Source organism: Cibotium barometz, chromosome 9 (assembly GCF_041138505.1).
Source record: "Cibotium barometz isolate CiBa-2024 chromosome 9, ASM4113850v1, whole genome shotgun sequence".
Lineage (NCBI taxonomy): Eukaryota > Viridiplantae > Streptophyta > Polypodiopsida > Cyatheales > Cibotiaceae > Cibotium > Cibotium barometz.
Window position 1 is genome coordinate 24,215,052 of NC_141054.1, and position 18,765 is coordinate 24,233,816.

At 45.0% G+C, this 18,765-nt stretch overlaps 1 protein-coding gene across 1 annotated transcript in view; it reads right to left on the reverse strand.

The window, feature by feature from the left end:
* Positions 1–655: 655 nt before the first annotated feature.
* The window catches only part of LOC147635354 (uncharacterized), a 61,245-nt gene continuing 43,135 nt past the window's right edge, over positions 656–18,765 (reverse strand). Inside the window, exon 10 of the mRNA XM_086802598.1 lies at positions 656–966. Coding sequence (XP_086658724.1) covers positions 813–966 — 154 coding nt within the window. The 3' untranslated portion in view covers positions 656–812. The remainder of the gene's footprint in view (positions 967–18,765) is intronic.

Genomic DNA, 18,765 nt, shown 5'->3' on the forward strand with positions numbered 1-18,765 from the left:
TGAGGACAGAAGAAAAGTGAAAGAACACAAAAACAAAGTGTGTTTCGGCTATGGTAATCCTGAAGTTGTTCCATAAGTGCATCTGTGTTTTTGGGGCAGGCTATGCCAACTCTAAGCACAGTACATTGACTCACACACCTACTTCTCAAAAAGATCAAGTCAGTAGTAGCACCTGCACTTTCACTGTTACATGGCATGTATTCACGGGATTCCTATACACACAGACACATAAATAGGGAATCTAGGCGAGTGGATGAGGTGTACCATCTGCCCAATTTCATCCTAAGGTTAGTTACATTCTTGCATGAATATACCATGGGCTCAAACAAATTTATCATATCATATCCATTATGCTTCCTTGTCCATGTGCCAAACAACCAGCTTGAAAGAATGAAAAATTAGCAATTCAGAGAGGAGAACCTTGATAGAAGCCTGCATGATTGAGTTGTGAGCATTAATGATGCATTGTTTTCTAGTGAAGCATATGAAATATTCGCATGTTCAAATAGTAGAGGTGAGTTGGTTAAAGTAAGAACCTCATACAAGCCCTATATTAATCACTTAGCAAGCTTTGAATCTCTGGAAGCCCTAGTTCAGAGCATTTAACAAAAATTGTGGCATATAAATATCTGGGAAAACCTGAACCAAACAAACATTAGATGATTGCATGACTTATTAGAGAAAATACTGTACAATCATGGGACTGTTACCAAGACATTATGTCAGAGCAGAGGGCATGTTTAGTCTCACGTACAGTACATGAAGTGGATTAACACCAAATCTAAATTCAATTCTAAGATATCTTAGCCAACTTATGATGAGTGGCCTACAAGACAGGCTTCGTGGTAAGACGCTTTAGTTGTTGATGTACTCTTCTGAGCTGAGAATGTGTTAGGTGCCTCCCGTTGATTACAAAAAGGAAGGGGAGGAAAGTCTTCATCCTTTAGCTGATAAGAGCTTTGTGCACTGCAAAATATTTGTGCATTGTTATTGATTTGTGAAAAAAATAATTATAAATCCCTATATCATACACTACAGACAAATGCAGTTCACTTAATTGTTTATTGTACTTGAATAGATGCTCTTGAAACTTTGCTTGTGTTAAGATACACCACTCATCTACTATGTGCGTTGTACAATTTTGAACCCGATGGTTAATTAGTTTTTCTTCTTCCTTTTTTGTTTGGTGTTTTTTGTTTTCGTTTTTTTTTTTTGGGGGGCCGCGCGGTGGGGGGGGGGGGGGGGGGGGGGGGGGGGCCTCTTCTTCAGCTCGTATCGGCGACAACTCTTCGCTTCCTGTCACCGGTGTTGGTAATGTTTCTTTGGGTTCCTCTGCCACCTTACATGATGTTCTGCATGTACCACGAATTTCCAAAAATCTGTTTTCAGTATACAAAGCTTCTCAGAGGGGACTTGGTGTGTACTTTGATGATGTGGTCATCGAAGTAATCGACAGGAAGACTCTCTCGGTTGTTGCCAATGGAGTCCATGATGGGGGTCTCTACAAGATCACCAATTTTTTTATTGGCATATTTTAGCAGAGATTATTCAGCATTTTTTCTACCATTTTTTGATATTTATAGGCATTTTATGTAGCATTTTATGCTACTGCCATGCTGTCGGCCTACTACAGCTGGCCGATCCTGAGGGAGTATATAAGGGCTGGCTCCCTTTCCCTCTGTGGGAATGCAATGCAACCTTATGCTGGAAACTCTTAGGAATGGGGGCCTTTGGAGCCCGGACTCCACGAGGACGGCCCCCCCTTATTATTATATTGAAGATCCTTCATATGCCAGTTGTATTACCGCCTGACGAGAATACACATCATCATCTTCCCCACAAGAGGCCTCAAGCTCCCCTGGAAGCTTGACTCTACACAAAGCAGAAGGCCATTGCCATGGAGGTCAACAACAGCAACGAAGCACCGTTTACATCACGACCATCAAACAACAACACGACAACAACAACGTCACCCACATTCAGCGGCAACAAACCACCATAGTCACGAGCTCAAGGACAGTTCTCTCTCTCTCACTTGGACAATGTTGAAAATTCATCTCATTTTTCAGCATCCAGTTGAGGTCATTAGCAGCTACTACTGCTTCTCATCATTGTACAGCACCTATGGGCTTCCCTCGTGCTCAGATTTCAGCAATAAACATCAGTTTCCAGCATTAATAGGTCTTGTACTTGAGCCTACATCTGTGTTTTATACTTGCTTCACTTTCTTTCATTGCAAAGTGCAAACCCCCCTGCTCAGATCGAGGGGGGGAAGATATGTCAAATGCATTTAAGGTGTATTTGGCAAAAAAGGGCATAAAGCATTAGTGTACTATGCCATACACAGCACAACAAAATGGTGTGGCAGAGAGCAAAAACAGGTCATTGATGGAGATGACCAGATGCATGGTGGTCCGTACCTTACAAGAGGGCAAGCTCTTCACTTCTTTGCATAGCAGGACATAGGCTAATTCTAGAAATGCAAGAGAAAATGCAAATGTGGCTTGCATGAGTAGTCTACGTGACACACATGAGCCAGCCTCATTTGAGGAAGCCAAGGAAGATGAACACTGGCAAGAAGCCATGCAGCAAGAGATTGATTCAATCCAACGAAATTGCACATGGGATCTTGTGGACTTGCCACTAGGCAAGAAGCCAATTGGTACAAAGTGGGTGTACAAGGTCAAGAGAAAGTCTGATGGTACCATTGAGCAAGACTAGTTGCCAAAGGCTATGCCCAACAGAAAGGCATAGATTATGATGAGAAATTTGCACCGACTTCCAGGCTGTCCACTATTAGATGTGTTGTCATAGTGGCTACCCATCATGGATGGAAAGTGCATCAGTTGGACATCAAGATAGCTTTTCTCAATGGGGACTTACATGAAGACGTTTATGTGAGTTAGTCCATTGGTTTTGTGATGCTTGGCTACAAGGCTCCAGTGTAAAACCTTAGGAAAGCACTTTATGGTCTCAAACAAGCTCTCAGAGCTTGGTATGAGAAAATACATTCTTACACTCAAGACCTCTATTGAAAAGAGCATCATAGGATTTTACTTGTGCTCATTCTTTATGTGGATGACATGTTGCTGAGTGGGAATGATGAGGATGCAATTTCAGCTTTCAAAGCTGAATCACGGGCATCATTTGAGATGTCAAACTTGGGTCTATTGCACTATTATTTGGGCATCAAGTTTGTGCAAATGGATGAAGGCATTGTTCTGCTTCACTCCATGTACATACAAAAGCTCCTACATAAGTTTGGATTCCAGGATTGTAAGCCCATCTCTACACTTGAACCAGGGCTTAAGATGAGCATGCATGATGCAGGAGAGCCATATGACATGAGCATGTCCAGTCAAGTAGTTGGCTGTCTTATATATTTGTGCAACACAAGGCACGACATAAAGTTTGGTGTTTCCCAAGCCAACAAGTACATGCACAGTCCCCGTGCCAAGCATTGGCAAGCAGTGAAGAGGACATTCCGCTATCTTCAAGGCACCCAGGATCTTGATTTGTTTTATCGTGGGCGGGCAGCTTGCAGTTATATGCTTATAGTGATTCAGATTGGGCAGGTGACTATGATACAGACAGCCCACCAATGGGAATTGTTTCTTTCTTGGATAGTCATGCATATCTTGGTTGAGCAAAAAGCAACCCACTATTGCCACTCTACTTGTGAAGCTGAGTACAGGGTAGCTTTCACAACTACAATAGATTGTGTATGGCTAAGGAGGTTACTTGCAAATCTCCGTGAGTGTCAACAGACACCCACCACCATTCTCATTGACAGTTAAGAGTGCTATGGCTGTGGCACGGAATCCAATTTTCTATGCTCACACTAAGCACATGGAGATTCACTATCACTATGTCGGAGAGAAGCTATATGCAAAGGAGATTACATTAACCTATTGCTCTACACAAGACAATGCTACAGATCTATTTATGAAGGCATTGCCTAGAGAGAAGTTTGAAGCTTTCCGCAAAGCTTTAGGCTTACTCTCCTACAGAGAGTGATTTGCCACCTTGTACAGGTTGACATATTTCACTAAGGGGGGATTTGAAGGCATGCAGATATGTAGTGTCACATGTGAACATGAGATAACTCCATAGGCACTTTTATCCCAATGGGTTTTTCCACCTGGACACCTAGTGTGAAAGGACACTTAAACTAGGGCTTTCATTATAAGTTCTACTTGTACTTCATTTCACTCATTATCAATATACATGCAAGTACTTCTCCCACTCTCTTGCTAGTTGACTTGCTCCTTGTGTGTGTATGAGCTCCCATTGCTATCCTAACCCTAGCCCTATTCCTCCTGTGTGCCAACAATTTTACTTTTGCTCAAGATCATTCCCACTCACCTCCTTACGTGAGAGTCTCTCCCACTGCCAACCTCTCTCAGTGTATTGTGTGTACTATGTTGTTCTAACCTGCAGTTCAAGCTTTCCATTGCACCAATTATCATAGAGTTTGTTGAGGTGTGTATGGCACTGTAAAATGATGCTTAATCTCCTTACTTTGCAAGAAATCTTTGAAAGCATTGGACATGTATTTACCCCTTGTCTGTGTGGAGTATCTTGACATTGCACCGTGTTTCATTCTCAACCATTGCATAAATACCTCATATTTTTCCTTCATAGGGTAAATCCAAGTGAACTTGGAGTGGTCATCAATAAATGTGAGGCAACCCCCCAAGATGGAGTTTGCATGCGACCACAAACATCACTATGTATGAGCTGTAATTTTTGGACAGCCCTAACTAAACCATCTCTCGGGAATGGTTCCTATGTAGTTTGCCCAATATGCAACCCTTACATATATGACCAACTGGTGCTTCCAAGGGAGGCATTCTTTGAATCATATTATGCTTTTGCAAAGCAATAAACTGCCAAAGTTTACATGCCCAAACCTAGCATGCTACAATTCAGCCAAGTGCGCGTTGTAGTGTTCATAGTTGCAGCACATGCATAAGTAGACTACTCCTCGTATGTGTTCAACATATCTAAGCCATTATGTTCCAGTTGATACAATTTGATATGCATCAGCAGGATCTTTGACCAAGCGTTTCTCATCTTGGAATTCAACCACCAAACCCTGCTTTGCCATTGTAGGCACATAAATTAAGTTCTTCTTGATGCCTGGAATATAAAGCACTTCTTTCATGTAACTTTCCTTACCATTAGGCAAAATCAAGGGCATAGAGCTTATGCCCTTGCTTGGTAAGAAGAATGATCTGCACATGACACACTTCGACCACCCGCAATAGGTTCAAAGTAAGTGAATACATCTCTCCTAGATATTATGTACCTGGTGGCATCACTGTCAATGTACCAAATTAAGTGTCGTGTAGAAGCACTAAGAGATATGTTCTGGCTGGAAGCAGAAACGACACTGGGAGAGTCATCCAATTTCTATAATCAAGAATTTCCTATCGTGCGTATCCTTCATCATGACAAGATTGGCATGCTGTTGTGGCTTGGCTTCAAAGGCATATAGCACCACGGTACTTGGAGTCTTTTTCTCATTTGCAAGCCCTTTCCTGCATTCATTAATGTAGTCACTTGGTTTATGGAAATGATGGCATTTGCGCTGCTTCTTGGGTGCCTTGGAAGCATCACCCTTCTCCTTAGCATCAGCCTTAGTGGGCTTTTTGCCACTAGAAGTGGAGGCTGAATATCTGACTTTGCTTGTCTTTAGCCACAAACACCTGTTTTGAACCACCACATGTGGCCAACCAATTTATCCTTGTTTGCTCCTCCTGAAGCAAGAGTCCCACCAACTCATCAAAGGTGATAAGAGCTGCACCTCCTCTCAAAGAGAAATTGAGAGGTCGCAAAATTCAGATAGGAGGGTGCCAAGGAGTTCAGAGTGGTAGACACCAACTATCTATCCTCCATGACCTCAACTGAGCAGTTGCTCCCTGAAATCCTTGATCTTTTGTCAAATGATCTGTCATGTGATTACCTACTTCCATGGATAGAATATCTAGTTGTCTCTCCAAATACATAACTCTGGCTTCATTCCTTGATATCTTGGCAGTGTCTCCCAAGCATTCCTTCCTTGATGTCCCACAAGACCTGATATGCAGTATAATTTTCCACTTGATGGACAAGGCAATCATAGACATCGCTTGAGCATTGCTAGTATCCCACCACCTTTGCTCTGGGGTAGGCTGAAGCACAATAGGTGCTACAGTAGCTACACCTTTGTGAGGAGTAGCTGGCTGTATAGGCCTTGCATCATGTCTCAGAGGCCTTTGGCCACCAAAATGTTGCAAAGCATGAAACTTAACAAGGAGTAGTTGGCTCCATCCGACTTGTGTGAGGGACAGAGAACCCAAACTTTCTGTTGCATCTCTTGCTTCCATGATGCTGCCATGATATCCAAGATACCAACACAAACACTGACTGCAAGTGTCTCAAGACACTGCCAAACAAACACTCTCATAGAGAGTATACACCACACTATGTAACTGAATATCTGCAAGTAGATGTACAAAAGCAAAGGAACAGGGCTGGAAATATTATGATGCTTTTCCCAAATTGCAAATAGTTGATGCAGAAGTATGGTTGGTCACATGAGCAGGAGTTGGAACTCGTCCACCAATGGAAACATGATAGAATCTCGGCCACGAACGAAACTCCACAGAGTAGAGGATGAGAGCTGTTTTTGGTGCGAATAGTAGTAGATTAATCCTAACCCAAACTGTGTTTTTAGGACTAAAACCCCAATTCAACAGACTTTAAAAGTAGGCCACACAGTAGGTGCAAGTCGGGCACCAGGTACAAGTCAAACAGGTTCGGCTGATGTACGGGCTGATTTAGGGTTCTAGGAGATGTGCTAATAGGGTAGAAACCCTAAAAAACAAAATGTTACATCAAAAGTTAGGGCTTATCCTAACTAGCCCAAGATTAAATCTCGCGATGACACATGGCAGCTAATCCAACAGTCATGATATAAACTTAAACCATAGTCTATAAGTGACACTTATTGCTAGGGGAAACGTCACCAAACTAATACTAATGCCTAATACACATTTCCAGTAACATATCTGTCACAAAGTGCACAGCACAAGGCTGATCGTGAGAAGTTGGAAGTGATGTGTGGACACCGTTTGGTTGAGCACTCGCATCAAACAACAGTGTTGGTTTTTTTGTGGGCCTGCGTTTGTGTTTCCGTTGTCTCTTTCTTCTCTGATAACTCTTGCACAAAAGCACAAGTAATTCACAATTGTTATCAAAGCCTAGGAAGCCTGCAAAATTTTCTTTTTTTGCATCAAGTGTATTTATTGCACATTATGGATAGCGTTTTTAGAATCAGGAGTGCACAAGGTCAGGTTTTTGGCAATGCCTCCATCAATATGTCAAAGAATTGAAGTCTATGCATGTCGACCCCTATGTGTAAGAGGTAATTGCTGCCAAAAAAAGTGTTGCCTTGGAAAAGATCAGTGGCTTGTAGTTCTTCATCATGGCTGCAGAGATGGTGATGGCTGCAACCTCAGGCCGGCCCTTAGATGGCTAGTTTTGGTTGCTTCAGAGGAGCGTCCTCGACAACCATTGATTTGGAACCCCTTGATCCGTTTACCCGGTGGCTATATGCTGGGGGCCCGACCTCATGTTGTGGGAAATGGTTGTTAGGGTTAGGGTTTTGGAAGGCACACCAACAGGAAGCGTGTGAGAGAGAGAGGAACACGTTTGCTGTAAGCATATAGCTACACATCAACCCCCTCAGGATAAAGCAATCCAAGAGACAAGGTACCCTGCAAATACCGAAATACACGCTTCACAGCTTGCCAATGTGACAATCGCGGGTTGTGCATGAATCTGCTCAACTGAGATACGACATACTAAATATCTGGCCGTGTAGTACACAAGTAAATAAGGCACCCAACAGCCTGAGCATATATAGTGGCATCAAATAAAATACTGTCATCTTGTAGTGACAGTTTCATCCCAGGCTCCATAGGAGTGCTGATAGGCTTGCAATCCTGAAATTTGAACTTCTCCAGAAGTTTAGCAACATACCGAGATTGCAACAACCCAATGCCTCTGTTATCCTGCACAAACTGTATGCCCAAATAGTAGTGTACGAGCCCCAAATCAGACATGGCAAATGTCTGTTGCAGTATCTCTTTAAAAGCTGCAATTTTGTCATCATTTGATCCCATGAGCAAAAGATCATCTACATAAAGACTGATGACCAGCAGATCTTTCTCTTCTTTCTTTACATACAAAGTGGCTTCTGATGGACTGTTCACAAAGCCTTTAGTGAGCAAGAAAGCATCTATCTTTGCATACCAAGCTCGTGGAGCTTGTTTCAAACCATACAAGGCCTTTTTCAGCCTGCATACTTTCCCTTCATGACCATGTTCTGCAAAACCTATGGGCTGACGTACATAAACTTCCTCCTCGAGGTCCCCATGTAGGAAAGCAGTCTTGATGTCCAACTGATGAACAACCCAACCACGATGTGCAGCCAATGCAATGACACTCCTAAGCAGGCTTAGTTAGTACGAAAGGTACGATACGGTACGGTACGATAAAATACGGTACTAATTGGTACCTTAAAATTTTTTGAGGTATGGTATGATATTAGTACGTTTTTTTTTTTAAAAATACTTCCTAAACTTAAAAATTGTAGACAAGAAGTTACAAAATAGTAGAACCATGAATATAATGTCATCATGCCATTAGAGTACAAAATTGCTACAAAAGGATAGGCCGAAAACTCATGGCATGGGCGACCGCCAACATGCGTACATACATGATACTACATACTACAATACATCATCAATGGGCTAGAAGGAGATAGATGCCCAATGCCTAGAGAGCTATAACATATCAAAAGTCTACATCATCACCAACATCTGCATGATCATCAACATGATCACTACTAGAGTGTCCATCAAGAGAGTTCTCTGAAGAGGACTCTTCGAAGGTGGATGAGACACTCTGGGGATCATTCTCGCTAAGTAGGTTGCCGTCATCATCAAACAAGGGCTCTCTAGGCAGTGGGGTATCATCATGAGGGGGCAATGGAATATCATCATGAAGGCGGGGATTGGAGCTCGAGGATCCCCGCCTCACATATGTCCTTGCACGGGGCAGCTTGTCCCCCAATCTTTGAAAGGTGCTGGAGAAGCCTTGTTGCACCACTGGTGTATGACTTGCCGCAATATTGGCATGTCCAATGATGGGAGTTGGACTTCTTGGTGTCCTTCTCCACATTGAGGCAATGCAAATCAAAAGCCTCATGCTTCTCCCGAGGCATGATGGATAAGAGAAGGGCTAAAGCTGGAGTAGAGGAGAAAGCGTAGAGAAGATGAACTATGGGAAGAGCTTGGAGGAAGAGAACTTGGAGTAGAGGCTCAAGTGGGATGGAAGGAGCTTGGAGGAGGGTGGAGGAGAGGCTTGCCGCTTGGAGTAGAGGCTTGGAGTAGATGGAGGGTGGTGGAGGAGAGGCTTGGAGTAGATGGAGGAGAGGCTTGGTCCTTGAATCTTTCATAGAAGGACTCAGGAGAGATGTAAGGAAAACAGCCAAAAAAACGGGCAGAAAAAACAGGCAAAAAACGGGCAGAAAAACGGCTACTTCCAACGGGCAGAAACTAGGAAAAATCATACCTGATCGTACGGATACGTACGGTACGAATCGTACGTACGGTCTGATCCGTACGACGTACAGAACTAAGCTTGCTCCTAAGTGTCGACATACGGGATGTAGGAGCAAATGTCTCCTCATAATCAATGCCCTTCTTCTGTGCATAGCCCTTTGCAACTAGACGGGCTTTGTACCTGTCAATGGATCCATCTGCATGTCTTTTCAACTTATAGACCCACTTAGTACCAATGGCTTTCTTGCCTTTGGGCAAATCAACCAAATCCCATGTTTGATTCTTTTTAATAGAATCAAGTTCATCCTGCATGGCTTTGTTCCAATGCACATTGTCTCGTGCATCCACAAATGAATCAGGCTCATCATCATCCTGTAAACTAGCTGCCATAACCATATTTAAATCCATGATGTGTGCATGCTCATTGGTCCGTGTCTCCCTACGAGTACCGCCAGCAAGAGGAGCATCTAGATGGCTGTCCTGTAATGTCCTCAAATACCATCTAGGTATATGTCTAACCTGTGGAGCCTGTTGCCCCATATTTGGCTCAACTTCTGGCTCAATCTCCTGCTGAATTTCTGCACCACCTTCATGATTAGCTGGCTGCCCTGCACCCTCATGGGTTGGATCACCAACTGTGGAATGAAACTCCATAGGTAGTAGGCCTTCAAACACATCATTTTCAGCCTGATTTGCATCATAACTAGCCATGGATAATTCTGACTTTTCATCAAAAATCACATCCCGACTAGTGAATATCTTCTTGGACAGTGGGTCATATAACCGGTAGCCCTTGCTCTCACGGCTGTACCCAACAAAAATACATTTTGTGGCTTTATCATCCAACTTCCTCCTCAACTCTTTGGGTATGTGTGCATATGCAAGACACCCAAAAGTACGAAAGTGTGATACCGAAGGCTTGCGGCCATGCCGAGCGTCAAAAGGAGTAATGGAAACCAATGCCTTTGTGGGACATCGATTCAAAATATGACAAGCACACATAACAGCTTCCACCCAAAAGACATGTGGTAGCTTCTTTGCCTTTACCATCTCCACGAGTGACCGATTCTTCCTTTCTGCAACCCCATTTGGCTGTAGAGTATAAGGAGTAGTATACTGATGCTTGATACCTCTACTCTCAAGAAAGGAATTCAACATGTGTGACACATATTCCCCCCCTCGGTCAGAACGGAGGGTCTTAACCTTGCATCCTGACTCTGTTTCAACAAGTGCTACAAAGGCCAAAAATGCATCATATACCTGTGATTTCCGTTTCAACGGATAGACCCAGCATATACGAGAGAAGTCATCAATAAATGTAGCAAAATAGAAGCAACCTCCTAATGACTTCGTCTGCATGGGACCACAAAGATCACTGTGTATAAGCTGCAACTTTGTAGTTGCTCGTAGAGCCTGATCACGTGGAAAGAAAAATCGATGCATTTTTTCCAAAATACATCCTTCACATATGTGATCTGGAGGCTTCTCCATAAGAGGTAGGTCTGTCAACATGTTATGTCGCTGCATAAGCATAAGACTACCAAAATTTACATGCCCCATGCGAGCATGCCATAACTCCGCATCAACCATAGCTGGAGTAAGAGTGAATGCATGATAAGCAGACTGATCCACTGGCTGAAATGCATCCAACTGATAGAGTCCATGACATAATGTACCAGTAAGCATCAAGGTCAAAGCATTAGCTTTGTCTCTGACCATGCATTTGTCATCATCAAAGTTGACTTGCATACCACACTGTGCTAAAGAAGAAATGGACAATAGATTCTTCTTTATCCCTGGTACATATAAGGCATCTGTAAGGCGAAGAATAGAGCCATCAATGGCTGTGAGCTGAATCTCCCCAATGCCACGAACTGGATATGAAGCATTATTGGCACACTGAACGGTCTTGCCAACAGGGGCAGGGCATACATTACAAAACAAATCCCTGCGAGATGTAATATGCTTTGAAGCACCACTATCAAAATACCAAGTACATGCATGCTCAGTCACACTGAGTGCTTGTGAAGACCAAGAGGCATCATAACTGCATGTGTAGAAACAATAATTCCTGTCTTCAACAAAGGAAGCAGTCTCCGGAGGAGCTTTAGAGGTATCTTTTATAGACAACCCAGACTCCTCCTTCTCCTTCTCTTTGGCAATCCTCTTCCTACACTCTGTGATGTAGTGACCTGGCTTCTTACAGTAATGGCATTTGCCTTTCTTCTTGGGCTGTCCATCACCTTTCTTGGTATCCTGAGATGAGCCACCATCACCTGAATTCTGATTTGAACTCTTTGGCTGAAACTTGCCTTTCCCTTTTTGACCTGTCACAAATGCTTGTTCAGCACTTGTGTTCATGTTCATGTTCTTCCTGATTTGCTCTTCCTGTAACAAGAGAGCAACAACTTCCTGATACTTTAGGGGCTCAATAGCATTCCTCATGCTAAGGTTCAAAGAGGTATGAAAAGCCAAGTAGGATCTTGGCAAAGAGTTTAAGATGGTGGATACAAGCTGTGTCTCAGGAATAATCTCATCCAAATAAATGAGTTGCTCTCTCAAATCCTGCAGCTTGTTCAAGTGGCTAGACATATCATCTCCTTCATGCATCTTCTGGTTTTCCAGCTCTCTTTTCAAAAATGAGATCCGTGACTCATTACGAGCAGCATACATCTGCTCCAAAGTCACCCATGCATTCCGTGAAGAGCCAGCTGAACGAATATGAGGTATAATAGACCTCTATACTGACAATGCAATAAGTGATAAGGCTTGTGCATCTTTGGCATCCCATGTCTTTTGGGCATTTGTTCTTTGAACAGGCTGTGGCTGAACCGGTGCCTGTGCCTGTTGTCCTCTTCCGCGAACACCCCCTTGAGGAGGAGTCTTTGGAGCCAATGGCCCTGGACGTGGTTCATCACCACTAACGAAATCCCAAAGACCTTTTGCCACGAGCACATTTCTCAGCATGAAACTCCACAAGGAGTAATTCATACCATCCAGCTTGTCTTCCTTAGACAAGTACGTGAACACATCACTCTGCTGTTGATTTGCCATTATGCCAGTGCACAATGTTGTACCTGTGTATCAAAAAACCCAAAAACAACAACCCTGAAAGCAACTGTACTCCACTGAATACAACTGACCCAAATATGTTTGCACTCTCAATCCTCTGAATGTGCAAAACAATGCACCACTGACTGAGTAGAGCAACAAAAGTGGCTCACACAGTGCCAAAATGCCCAAAAAATGCCCAAAATTTCTGCACCCAAAGCCTTGCAAAAGCATGTAGAGGTTTCTTTGCAAGAAAACCTCCCTGTATCTGCCAGAAAAACTTTCACAGAGAAAATGCCCAAATTTCAAAACATGTAAAGCTATAAATTTTTACCCATGTGATTTTGCAGGTACTTGTCGGCTGTAGGCTGTACAGAACAAGTGTACGGAACAGTGTACGGAGGAGAAGCAGGTGCTGGTCGACTGCTGTCTGCTGTACGGAATAGCTGTACAGAACAGCTGTCGCCTGTATGGACAGACAGGTGCTGGTCTGCTGCTGTGCAGGTATACGCAGCAGGTGCTGGTCGACTGCTGTCTGCTGTACGGAATAGCTGTACGAAAACAGTCGGTGCCTGTATGAAGAGACAGCAGGCCTGTACGGACTGTACGGCTGTCTGTGCAGGACTGTACGGGCAGTTGATGGCGAGGGCAGCTGATGGCGAGGGACTGTACGGACAGGGCAGGCGAAGCTGCTCTGATACCAACATGTGGGAAATGGTTGTTAGGGTTAGGGTTTTGGGTGTGAGAGAGAGGGAACACGTTTGCTCATGATAAATGATAAAAAGGAGTACAATAGCCACATATAAAAGATGTGACTTAAAGTGTGTTCACATGGTCCGGCCATAAACTGTGCCAGGTGGACCAAACCACTTATAAATGAAACTAAGCTAATCTGGGGGAAAAAACCTCCACTAACTAAAGTAAAAAGTGCCCCAGTAACCTACTAATGATCACTAGCACTCCCCTGGATGCATACACAGCATAAAACCCAACACATGTATCATGGGGTGCATTGAGCTTAGGGCCTGCTAGGTCCCTTGGAGATTGGCTTGCACACAGGCAGTTACCCCCGGAGGTTCAGGTGAGGTTTGGCAGGGATCTGGGGTAGAGACAGGCTCAGCATCGACATCGACTCTGCTATTCCTTAGGAGTGGCTGGCACCTATCCCAGACTCGTCTCCCCCACTATGGCTAGGAGTGTTTACTCGGCATGATATTCTGCCTGGCAGTCCACGGGGCGGATGAGACGAGTGGTCTACTCACTTTTTCTATTGGTCCCCATGGCAGATTAGAGAGATCCGAACCCCTCTTGGAGGATTTCAGTGGATGCACCTTACAGAGGGTGATGGTGATGGATTTCAGGCACGTGAATAGCACATAGACCCCTCGCCGGCCAAGGTGGCCAGGAAGAGACTCTGGTGGCTATGGATATGGGAGAGCCGACCTCTCATGCGCCCTTGGCATGACCCCGCCAATTGGGAGGAGACTCTGGACCCCCCTTTTTTGCATATACAGCGCGGCTTAGTTGCAGGATTTAGAGGTCAGAGATTGACGGCACTCCGGCAACAGTAGCACATTGGCAGTCACAGGGCCTTTCCAAGCGTTTCCTCTCAGATTTTTGGAAGAGGCTCTGGGACAATTTTTGGCCTTGAAAGATCACCCTCTTTCTTTGGCTGATGCACACAAGATTTTGGCAGTTGGCACATGGTTGGTAGTTGGAGGTTGGCCAACAGCCTGCCCTAGGTGCGGCCACCCTCAGGAGTCTCAGCAACATTGTCTTTGGGATTGCTCGAAGGCTCAACAGGTTTGGCCGCGGATTCTTCGCATCTTCATGATGGACAGGGCCTCGACCCGGATCATTGTTTGGGGCACTGTTGCTTGGGCCACAGAGGCTGAGGTGGTCAGGGCTTATGAGGAGGATGGTGGGGGGCTAGCCCTTCAGGTCTCTCACCTCGGCATTTCGGCAGTACTAGTCACTGCCCCATCTATAGAACACTGGCGTCTGGGCTCATGTTAGAGATGGGAGATTCGTAGTAGCATCGCAGCCTGGCACATATGGCAAGCTAGATGCAGTGAAGCCATCGAGGGTACCCACACTCCACCTGCGGCGGAGTCCATTGGGAGCATTTGGCTCGACATCATTCATACCCTTCGCGGTCAGTGGGGGAAGTTGCAGGGAGGCTCTGACCGCATGTGAAAGTGGAGGGAAGCTTTCTTGAGGCTCTAGCAACCTGGTCCTTTCTCACCGACAGAGGTGGCGATCCCACTTGGCACTACAAACCACCAGTGTGGTTATTCCCCCCCTCCCCTCCCCTCCCCTTGTATGAGATAGCCTTCCCCTCATAGAGCGGCCAGCCGGAGGGGAAGTGCATCTTTCTCCTTTTGATTATTTGATCCCATGTGGCAAGTTTGTATCTAGCCCTTCGTGGTTTTTTCATAACGAATAGAAGGATCTTTTCCCCCGGAAAAAAGAAGAAGAAAAGATGGTGATGGCTGCATTGGCTTGCCTACGAGAGTAGCTTGTGTCTAGGGGGATGACTATAGCATAGAAAGGTGAGAGCCCTTCGGCAGGAGTGCGAGTCTGAGGCTCCTGTAGACCCCGCTTCTGTAATTGCTCAAGAAGAAGTGGTGTAATGGATGGACTTGAACTTTCAACACTATGAGCCCCCAACAAACTGTTATAAATCGTCCCAGCTTGGATGATGCCTCCAAGCATTATGGATCATCTAGCTCCCACAACTTACTGAGCAACCGGATGAGCATCGCACTCGGTTTGACAACCGTTACTTGGAGCAACGTGGAAGTTGGCATGAGAGCCACTGTTATCATCGGAGTTCCCATTCAAAGAGGCGTTGTTGATGGTCTCCTTCACGAAGTCCCTCTCCATAGGATTTTTTAGATAGTTTTGTTCTATTTCACCTGCTCGTTGTGCATGAGAACTATCGGACTTCCGAGTTCTTCCTCCTCGCCTTGTGTGTAACAATGGAGCCCTTGAAGCCTCCCAAGTTCAACGTGAAGATGGATGGTGAAGTTGTCACCAATTGGACCCGTGAGATGACTACCACTCATTGTACCAGACGGTTTTGATGTTCTTCAACTTTATCTTGTTCGTAGAGAATTGATTGATGCTGCTCTCTTGTTGTGGGATGACCACCATTATGTGTTGGAAGGATTGCCACAAGGTCGTCTTGGAACAATTGCTCCGTGGACTACCTATGTGACTTGAAGAAGCAATGGGAGCGATTGGCACAGAATCAGGGCGAATCGACAACTTCCTATCTGGCATGTGTTGTTGCTCATGCTCTTGAGGATCATGCGATGGTAGGAGCATGTGAAATACTTTTGGATGATTTAAAACTGTCCTTGCATGCAGATGTTTGTGCACTCCAACGTGTTTCGTCTTGCCACAGTCATGTCTTCGCCCTTCTGTTGATCCTGCTTCTACTCAGTCTCAAACCTGGGGGAGAGAGAGAGACGTCTAGTACAATGATACCATGGGGATACGATGGCATGGAAAAACAAAAAAGAAACATGAAACTGAAAACTGAAAACTGAAACATGATTCTATAAGCTTCCTAATGGCAAATGTGGCTATGGTGAGGGCATGTCATGTTGTCGGAGAATCCCGTGGATCTGTCTCTACGTTGTGGTGATCCTTGGTGCTCTGGGTGGGGGATGCTTGGCATGTAAGATGGAGCAGGCCTACTCACTTAAGATTCCTTTGAGGCAGGGAATGGCAAGAGCACACCTTAGTCTGGTAGTCCTTCAAGATATGGACCTGATTGGTCATGTGGGCATAAGCACCACTATCACCAACCCATTCCACCGCTTCAGGTGTAACACTAACCTCTTCAGGAGAAGTCATATCTGTGATCACGAGGAATGAATCCTTTGAAGAAGTGGATGAATCTGTGAGACTGCCATGTATGCAACTTTGGCAGATCCCTCCTCTGAAACTTTGCCTTTATCTTTGGTGTTGTCCTTGTCAAATGCTTTAGAAGCATCCTGGGCTTTATACTTAGCTTTTGTTGCTCGAGAATCATCACGACGAGCAAAGCAGCAAGCCCCAGTATGACCTATCCTGCCACAATAATCACATTCATTGCTTTTGTCCTTGGATTCCTTAGAATCCTAAGGAATCCTGTTTACCCTTGCCTTTGCCTTTGTTTTTGTTGTTGTTGCTGCTGTTGTTGGAGTTCCCTTTTCCGCCTTTGCCTTTGCCCTTGTCAGAGGCAACAAAAGCAGACTCCGACTTGCCTTTTCCGCGAACCATGCACTTGTCGTGGAGATAACTCACGACTTCCTCAAAAGGGGGGAGAGGATCACGGAAATAAATATTATCCCTGAAAGAATCAAAGGAAGCAGGCAACTTACCAAGAAGTTTATGGATGGGATTGTTGATGCTCCCGTACTCCTCAAGTTGCAGCTTGATATGGGAAAACTCTCCAATCTTCTCAATCAGGTTATCTGGCTCAGTAATGGTAAGCTTCGCCAGATCTGACACCAATTTGGCAATCTTCACTATCGAAACTCTCCCATACCTCCTCTGGATCTCTGTCCACATCTGATGAGCATTTCCGGGAGGAGACAAACTGTGCCTGTATGGATGGAGTCATGCAATGGATGATGATATGTCACCAATTCTCAGGCAGACCTCTGAAATGATGTCATGATTGAATACATGTGGAAGGGCTCCATGAAAGGATTGGTATCCTGGTGTGAGTTCGTGGCATGATTTATGAACTCATGGAAGGGTGGTAACCCTGGTGAGTGACTATGGACTCATGGAAGGGTGGTTACCCTCGTGAGTACTTTTTGGTCCTGTGTGGACGGTGCCTGTGAACGGGCTAGTTGGATGTACAAGATGTAAGTTGGGAGATTTCATCCACTATGTTTGTGCACCAGCATATGTATTTGAGTTGCACATGCATGGATGACTTATTTTTGATGCCTGGACATTGCTTGGTATTTTGCTTGTGAATGTCCACGGGCACCGGGGACGTCTGGACAACCCGTGGATACGCGTGTGCACACCTGTTTGGGACTCGTATGGTTTCCTTATGTGTTTTGCAGGTGGTAAGTGTGCACACTTAACCCAATTTATTCATTATTTCATGTTACTAAGGTTTATTGGGTGCAGGGTTTACATTCACTTAAAGTGTGGGCGGACACACTTATAATTTTATAATTGAGTTCGCATCAGGGTGGACTATTTTTAATGAACCAAGGCCAAATATGAGAGATGGCACCCGGGCACTCCCAAAAAGCTCCACGAGTTGCTATTCTGGGTGTGGGAGGGCCAAAGTGGGCAAGCCTTGACTTGTAGGGCACTCATCTGGAAATCGTGGGTTTGTTAGGAGCTGTGTGGACAAGAAAAACAGCAAGTTTACTCATATACATGAGCTACAGGTGGAATACATGCGTAGTACAAGGGTTCCAGGGCTGGCTGGCTGCTATTTCTCTCTCTACAAGGCAGGTCAACTTCATCTATAGGGGCTGCAGGCTGATCGATTTGGCTCCAGGAGCTTGTGCATGGCTGTTGGGACTGTTTTTGGGCTTCTCTGCTGAGAATAGGGCTTGGACGGAGTGAGCAGAGCCTCTACAGGAGCTGGCCGACTGTTATAAGGGCCATTATTGGCTGTTTTTACAGGTTTGCAGGAGGTTTCTCGCGACGAAACTTGAGCAAACATGTCCCTAGACAAGTACCAGGCCTGGGGATGTGATCTGGTGGAACCTGTGGGTGGCCAGTGAGCCAAAACCATGGCTGGTTACTGTTTTGCAGGTTTGGGACAACATTTTGTTAGAGGGTTGGTGACCGCGTGACCGAGGGTGTTCTACAAGAGCGGTCGGTGATCGCTCAACCCTAGTTGGTGACCGAGGGTGTTCTACAGGAGCGGTTGGTGATTGCTCAACCTTGGTTGGTGACCGAGGGTGTTGCAACAGGAGCGGTTGGTGATCGCTCGACCCTCGTTGGTGACCAAGGGTGTTCTACAAGAGCGGTTGGTGATCGCTCAACCTTGGTTGGTGACCGAGGGTGTTGCAACTGTTAGAAGTCATCTCCTGTCTATATTCATACACCAGGGCCTCTGTTGTGGGTGTGC